This window comes from Guillardia theta (assembly GCF_000315625.1).
Source record: "Guillardia theta CCMP2712 unplaced genomic scaffold GUITHscaffold_19, whole genome shotgun sequence".
In the NCBI taxonomy this organism is placed as follows: Eukaryota; class Cryptophyceae; order Pyrenomonadales; family Geminigeraceae; genus Guillardia; species Guillardia theta.
The window spans coordinates 59,374-67,088 of record NW_005434655.1 but is presented as its reverse complement, the minus strand read 5'-3'; the positions used below and the strand labels follow the sequence as shown (position 1 = coordinate 67,088).

General features: G+C 54.7%; 2 protein-coding genes across 2 annotated transcripts; both read right to left on the bottom strand.

The window, feature by feature from the left end:
* Nucleotides 1-44: 44 nt before the first annotated feature.
* On the bottom strand, nucleotides 45-2,265 carry GUITHDRAFT_105053 (hypothetical protein; the record flags this gene model as incomplete). The annotated part of the gene is made up of 3 exons (XM_005835893.1): nucleotides 45-1,037; nucleotides 1,118-1,258; nucleotides 1,309-2,265. 3 exons carry the CDS (start codon nucleotides 2,263-2,265, stop codon nucleotides 45-47), a joined length of 2,091 nt encoding a protein of 696 aa, XP_005835950.1.
* Nucleotides 2,266-3,755: 1,490 nt separating this feature from the next.
* Nucleotides 3,756-7,372, bottom strand: GUITHDRAFT_105052 (hypothetical protein; the record flags this gene model as incomplete). The annotated part of the gene is made up of 22 exons (XM_005835892.1): nucleotides 3,756-3,811; nucleotides 3,870-3,933; nucleotides 3,988-4,029; nucleotides 4,128-4,199; nucleotides 4,332-4,382; nucleotides 4,430-4,495; nucleotides 4,547-4,594; nucleotides 4,644-4,730; nucleotides 4,785-4,859; nucleotides 4,911-5,052; nucleotides 5,107-5,238; nucleotides 5,300-5,347; nucleotides 5,967-6,026; nucleotides 6,074-6,123; nucleotides 6,173-6,362; nucleotides 6,410-6,465; nucleotides 6,514-6,577; nucleotides 6,630-6,757; nucleotides 6,803-6,869; nucleotides 6,925-6,992; nucleotides 7,214-7,282; nucleotides 7,340-7,372. 22 exons carry the CDS (start codon nucleotides 7,370-7,372, stop codon nucleotides 3,756-3,758), a joined length of 1,668 nt encoding a protein of 555 aa, XP_005835949.1.
* Between the last annotated feature and the right edge of the window lie 343 nt (nucleotides 7,373-7,715).

Here is a 7,715-nt window from a genome sequence, read left to right as displayed (position 1 = left end):
GAGGAGGAGGAGGATTCAGGGAGCAGCGGTTGCTTGGCACGGCTTTATGCGACAAATAGACTATCAGCACCCCAGTGCCCCCTCACTTTTCTTGCCTGACCCTCCTCGCCCCCAGCAGCTCCTCCTTGGCGCCTCCAGGAGGAGCCGTCCAAGGGTAGCAGCCCACTAGGGAAGATGGATGGAACGAAGCGGTTGACGTGGGGAGGCGACGCGTCCTGTCGAGGAGCCAGCATCTCAAACTTGTCGGCCAGGGATAGAGGAGGGCCTTGCAGCTTCATCCTCCTCTCCATGCAGTCCAGCTGGAACTTGTACTCGTTCCTCTCTTGCTTGATCCTCTCAAGATTCTCGATCAGGACGCTCTTGGGCAGATCATGGAGACTCTCAGGGTAGTGACGATTTGAAACTGATTCCTCCTCCTCCTCCTCCTCCTCCTCCTCCTCCTTCTTTCTCCCCTTCGACTTCCATCTGAAGAGATCGTCGCTTTTCCAGTCAGGGTCCTCCATCACCAGCACCATCTTGGTTGCCAGATGGACAACCATGTCCGCCCCGTCGGTGATTTTCTGAAGATCGCAGAGCTTCCTCGCGCAGAACATCTTGTACTGCCTGCTGATCATCTTCGAGAAGTTCTCAGCTGAGATCTCCCCCAGCTCGTTACAGTATCTCCCTTCAGCTGTGATGTAGTCAAAGTCATCTTTTCTCAGCTCGATCATCGGCTTCAGCCCCAGCGCCTTCAGCCCCTTGTGCACGTCGTCGAAGTTGACGCTCTCCTTGAGCTTGAAGTTGACGATGCTGAAAACTTTCTGCACCTGCGCCTGGAAGTGCTCTTCCGTGTCGTGCTTGGACAGGTACTTCATGAGAGGGTCCAGCACCCTCGAAGACACCTCGATCCCTTGCCGCTCCTTCTCCAGCTCCGCTTGCAGCTCCTTCCACTCCTCGACCTTGACGCATCTGATGAAGTTGTCGAGCAGGACGGCCACAACGACGTTGATGAGGATCCGCGACGAGAGGATGGAGTAGGCGGTGAAGAACGGCATGACCTACCAGCCGTACGTCAGTCGTTACAGCTTGGCGCAGCATGAAAGTTTGACAAGTCTAAGTTGTCAAACTGCGGAGATACCGAGGGATCAGGCTTCGAGTCAAGCTTGTAGAAGAGAGGACGAGCGATTCCCGACGCCCAAGCGTCGCCAGTTGCCACCTGGTAGAGCGAGAAGATTGCCTGCTGGAAGTTTGAAAACTGATCCGAGCGGTAGCCGTACAGCTGGAAAGGAGCTTGTCAAATGCGGAGACGACAGAGGTCGAGAGCAGCACCTGGACAGCGAGGATGGCGAAGATGGCGGTAACGACGAGTAGGATGAAGACTGAGTTGATGATGGGGAAGACACTTGCGAGGAGAGAGTTGAAGATGATTCTGAGGGATTTGAACTGCCGGAAGAGCCGCAGAGCCTTGAATACTCGAAGCAGCCGAAAGACAGTGAGGATCGGGACTCCCGAGACGATGAATGAAGATATTGACATGACGACAACAAAGAAGTCAAACCAGTTCCAACCGTCCTCGAAGAATTTTTTTGACACATTGGACGAGAAGTTCCAAACAAACTCGAAGGCGAAGAGGGAGGTGAAGAACATGTCGAAACGGTCGAAAGTGAACTTCTGGGCAGAGTTGTCCGCCGGCCGAATTTCAGCCTCTATCATGTTGATCAAGAAGTTCATGCCGATCAGTAGCGCAAAGACCGACTGGAAGGGTCGGCTGTAGTATGCCCTTCGACTCAGGTCCCTGAATATCCTTAGCCTGCCTTCCCTTGCGATGTGCTCGCTGGCTAGGCGATGCTTGATCAACTTTGTGATCTCCTGATTCCATCGTGTCGCCTCGTCCTCCTCCTCGAACCTCAAGTGCACGCTCCTCCCGTTGAACGCTGACTCCATCTTCGTTGAAAGCACCAAGATCCAGTAGGTAACATACTTGGTGTGGACCTCCGACTCTTGGATCCTGATCAGGGTCAAGTTTTTGGTTTCCGCCCTCCCTCCGACTTGTTCAATGCCGCAGATGATGTCCAGGGGGACATGCACTTGATTCATGCTCTCCTTGTCCAGCAACGAGATAGAACGCGGCAACAGACTGGCCGAGCATGGCGCCCACAAGTCAACACTGTCGATGTTCAGTCGAAAGATTTCCTTGCTGAGGAGGACTGCTTGCGATTCACCCTGCAATTCATTTGCGAACAAAGTAGCAAGAATGCTGGACTTTCTCTTGAGGCCAAGATTCATCCTTAGATGAACTAGCTTCCGGCTTCTTCGACCTGCCTCTAAGAAGTCTCTCTCATCCTGTGATAGTCAAAACCAATCAGTCGAGTGCCTCCGGATACAACTCCTCTGATCGGTTCGTCCTCTCCAGCTTCCTCGCTCAATCGCTCCCTGACCTCCTCTTCGACTGATCCCTTGTTCCTATCCCCTTTCCACACACAGAGAGAGACAGACAATCCTCTCACTAACCTTTCTTACGTCCTGTCAAACTTCACCTCCTCTTTGCCCCGCATACGCCACTCCCCGTACATCAAAATCATATGCCTTGATCCTTCTCCTCACTGCAATTATTCCAGCATTCCATCTCAACAGTCATCGTTTTCAATCATCTCCTCCTCTCCCACCTTCACATCCCTCCCGACTCCACCACCAGCCTCATCTTGTTCGATTCGATCCTTCTCTTCCCAAAGCTCTCCGTCTCACTCCTGCTCCCTCCTACCTCGAGCTCCTTCCCTGCCTCTACTCTTCTCTCTCTCCTCCTCCTCCTCCTCCTCCTCCTCGCTGATCTCCTCGCCTCCTCGCTTCGGCTACATTCGTGCGACCGGTCATTTCTGTCCTTCCAAAGCCACCATGAACTAAATGACTGAACTTCTCCAGGGCCGATCAGCCGACTGGCACAGCGACTGCAAATCATACCTGAACTTTTGGAGGGCTCTATAAATAAATCATGAACTTCTCCGATGAACAGGAGCAAGTCGGAAGATCAGCTACCGATTGAACCCCACCCTTCGACCCACTAAGGTACCACTACCCCCTCAAATCCATCTCATAGTACCCCTACTTACACCCTAATTATCCAATGTCGGACCCCCCACCCCTGCACCTGTTGCTCGGAACCGTGCCAGGCCAATTATTAGGAGGGTTGACTCTTTTTTTTTCAAGTTACCGTTGTAACGGGGGGTCAAATATGATCCCGACGGTCATGGTGGCCGGCCCGGCCGCCGCTGTGGCGGCGGGCCGCCGGGACTCGGACCAACTTGAATCAGTACCGTACTTCCTTTACTCAAACCGTAGGTCCGTCAGCCGGGCACAGGCCATGACACGTGACGGCCCGGCGGCGGCGAGAAGACTCGCTAGGCTGGCCTGGCGGCAGTGCAGTGACTCAGTGAGAACCAACCCTCAGGACCCGGTCACCGGCGGTGGCAATCACTCGCTGAGGCTCCGTTCAACGTCCGCCGGGTTGAACGGGAGTAACCATATCGTATTCCCGCTGCCAGTCACACTGGCCAGTGTAGGAAGGGCGACAGAGCCGCTACTGAGCCTACGGTCGGGCCAGCGGCTCCGTGCCCGGTGGAAGGTACCGGGCCATTCATTGGTGCCGGGGATTTTTCAAGTTTTGCCGCTTGAAGTTCAGAAGTCAAGTTCAGTTTACTAAGTCACGCGGCCGGTTAGCCGCGGGCTGGCCGCTGAGTACTCAGTGCCGGACAGGGTCAGAGCCCCGGCTAGCCTTCAAGTCACTTGGCGGCTCCAGGGATGATGGAGACTCGGGAGATCCAGGTTTCGCCCGCAGCTGACCGACAAGATTCAGCGCCTTACCATCATGATCCAACTCAATCTCAGTGACTCACCCAACACCGCGGGCTTTGCCGCCTTCACGCTCTCAACGCAAGCAAAGTTCTTGTAGCCCATTCCCTGGAGAATCGTCGCTGATCAGCGGCCGGAAAAGCGAAGCCCGGGCCTCTTTACCTCATTACCGTAGGGGTTCCAGAGGACAGTATCCTCCCATCCCTTGAAAGGTTCTCAGTAAGAGACTGGCTCAGACAGACAGCGGGTGTGATGGGCTCCCGGGGAGGGGGAAGGGGAAGGGAAGGGGATAGTTGGGTCACCGCGAGGTTGCGGATGGTGACGGACTGCTCTGGCTTCACTTCGTCGAAGAGCACAACCTGCCCTGAGACGCCCTGGAGAGAAGGAAAGTCGTCAGAGGAAGAGAAGTGAAGGGAGGAACGAGAGATGAGGGTGGGAAGGAGAGACGCAGGAACAAGGAGAGTCACGAGCGAGAGGAGCAAGGTTGATGAGTGTGACATTCGCACCTCGTAGCAGCTGTCGACCTCCTTGTCGAATCGGATCGCCTCACGGCTCTCCTGAACCGGACAAGTCAAGTCCGTTCAACTGAGGTCTCCCAGGAAACCTTGGTCTTGGAAGGCGGCTTGTCCATTCTGTTCAAATGCTCGGATCCCTTGAACGCTCCACGAACCTGCGATAGTTGGATGGGCGAACTTGAGTTTGTTCAATGTCTTGGAATGACCTCGCACTTGTCGATGTTGGACACAGCAAAGTAGGTGTGAAGTGCAGCCTGCAAAGATTAAGACGTCAACACAGACTTCTTATTCGCATATCTCCACCTGGAAGTCCCAGGGCTTCGAGTCAGTGTTGGTAACACGAAGCTCGCAGTTGAGCTTCTCCTCATCCAACCCGACCACGTAGGTGCACTTGAAAGACAGAAGAGTCAGGGAGAGTTGAAAATGATTGCAGGGCGAGATCACCTTGAACTTGTTCGGCCACATCGCCATGGTCTCCTCGGTCTCGGTGAGCTCGAGAGTGACCGAAGGCATGTCAGGCTGCTCTCACAACCATCAGCATGCCTTGCAAGACATGCAGCAAGAACGCACCTCGTCGGCGCTGACATCCTTCACGTTCCACACAAGGTTCCTTGCAAACCCGTGCTGCTGAATCTTACCCGGGCCAAACTGGGGAAAGCAGTGGGGGATTCCTCCGGAGATGGGCTTCGAGCCGTCAAACTTGGCGTCAGGCCTAGAGGAGAAGAAGAACGTCAAGGAAGGAGGAGAGGTGCCATCGGGTGCTGACCTGACGAAGAGAACCTCGTGAGGAGCCTTGTAGCTGGTCACGGTGGCGCCGAAGGGATAGACGGTCGCAGAGCTTCCACTGGGATGCTTCAGCTCAATGGACTTGAGGGGCTCGCCCATGCGCAGAGACAACCTGTTCGATCCTGAGGGTCATACCAGCGAAAGAGCAATCGGGCGCTGAAGCATGTACGTACCTCTTGGGCTCGCGAGCAGCGACGCGGGAAGCAGAGAGGGCGCCAGACCTGGAGGCAAGGGAGGAGGACAGGAGGGCGGGGGAGGGAGCAAAGGCTGCTGCATGGGCCACGAGAAGGAGCGGGAGGAGGACGCGCATGGCAACGCCGTTTCACTCCCCCCTTATATCCCCCTGCACTCTAGATCCGCTCGAGGCATAGCTGTCATAAGGGGTATCCCTTCTGAGACTAGTGCGCCACTCGAGGAATATTGTACCTTACGGCCATACAGTTTCGATATGGTACGAGCGATTCGGAAGGATCTGAGTGACCTAATTGAGTTTTCAGTGCCACGGTGTGTGAGCTTAGCCGCCGGCGCGGGGCCGCTGAGCCTCGCTAAGCGCTGACTCCCAGTCCGGGGGACTCGAGTCGGAGCTGAGCACCGTCATCGGCACCGCCCACTGCGGCGGGTACCGTACCGGGCCGTGTGATCCGGCGGACTCACCGGGGCCGCGATCGGACGCCGCCGCCCGCGGACCCGCGCCGCGGCTGGCCCGAACCCACTTAACCATGTTCAGTACAGTGCAACTTGGAAACGGTTAATAAGTTATGCGGCCGCTGGGCCGGAGGATTTCAATGATCAAATTCAATAGTTCAGATGGTTGAAGTCATATTCACGCTTCACTTTCACTTCTTGCTCTTTGCAAATGTTGTCGTCTTGCCAGACTGGATGTCGGCCAACAGTCCTTTCCTGCTCCTAAGGTCAGCCAGCGGCTCTCCGACGGTGGCAAGACTTACACAAAGAGGTAACTTGCAATCACAACTGCGACGGGGAGCGAAACCCAGAGCTGATAGCAAAGTGAGTCAACAAGGTGAAGCTTGATCTCAAGAGCCAACCATGCGGAAGATGAGTGGGATGGGAGATCCTTGCGCCTCCAGCATATAAGCCTTGAAGAGTACCCAGCACACTGCCTGCTCGTGGCCACAGGTGAGGATGAGGGGGAAGGATGAGGACTCCAGAAGCTCCGAAGAGCAACTCACGTAGGGAGAATAGACCAGACGAACGAGACTCAATGCTAAAAACAAGCTGAAGAAGTAGTGATGAGAAGAGGACACGAAACAAGGGGAGCATACCTCCAGGTAGCGATGTAGTGCAAACCCTCCAGTAGCTTCCCCACTTTCTCGTTGTTCTGTCGCAGGAGTCAGGGAGGCAGGAGGGAGCAGGAAGCTTGAGACACCAGGCAGTCTGTGATAGCGTAGAAGTTGTTGATGGGGTTGGTAATCTCGCCAAGGAAGATGCAGCTGCAGCAGCGCCGTTAGATCCCTCGGCATGCTCGGCACTCCAAGATCCAACAGAGCAACGGAGAGGTCTCCGGCCTGGAGGTAGAGGCAGGAGCCCATGTAAAGCAGAGTGGCGACATGGTGTAGGAGGAAGAGAGTCTCCTCAGGGCACCATATCAGCATAAACAGCTGGTCTGCGATCTGCCGCAGGCGCGTCAAAGGATTCACATCCCCCACGCATCTCACCATGAAGGCGCTGCAGAAGAGAAGGCAGGCAGTGCCGGTGGGCGTGTTGGGAGCGGAGAGGTCGAATCTGAGGGAGAGGAGTCAGCCACGTCACCCAGACAAGGTCTTGAGCTCTGTTTCACCTTGCTCCGTGGGTTCCATAGAAGGACCAATCTCTGCTTGAGAGCTCTTCGTAGGTGATGAAGGAGACCTGAGGCAATAGAGGACGCGAGGAAAGGACGCCAATGAGTTCCATGAAACAATCAGTAGAGAGCAGCTCACCAATGAGCAGTGCCTGCAATGCCCCATTCCAACGATGCCATGACAGGATTTTGATGGAAAAAGATGGTGAGGGACTTCAGAGGGGACGGAACGAGCGAGAAGCAAGAGATACGAAGAAAGAAGGAAACAACAGACTTACACGACTGAAACCATGCATGACCCGAGATAGTTTCGGTTCCTCTTCTCCTTGAAGCCCAAGAAGTGAAGGAACCCAGCGCACTGAAGCAGAATCCTTTGTGTAAGAGCGGCCGCCTCAACTCATCTTCGACATCTTACGGCTCTGTTGAAGGCGAAGAAGCAGATGGACATAATGACGAGCCACTTCACTTGATCATGAAAGACAAGATCTGCAAGTAACTTTCACAGACTGCACACCTACCGCAAAAAAAGGTCGTGCAAGGCATGCGGCCAACCAGCTATCTCTCTCCACCGCTCCCTGCAATCCGGCAAGACGTTGTTAGATCAATTCCACAACCCTCTTCCTGTATCATCAACCAGCCATATCACACCATCTGTACGCTCAAAGTCCAAACTGCACGACAACTCTCACAATCTCAATGGTCCTCTGCTGCACGCATTCAAATGTTCTTTGAACCTCATGTCTGTCAATCCGATGACATCCTCGTTCAAGAATGAAAACTCAGACTTTTGC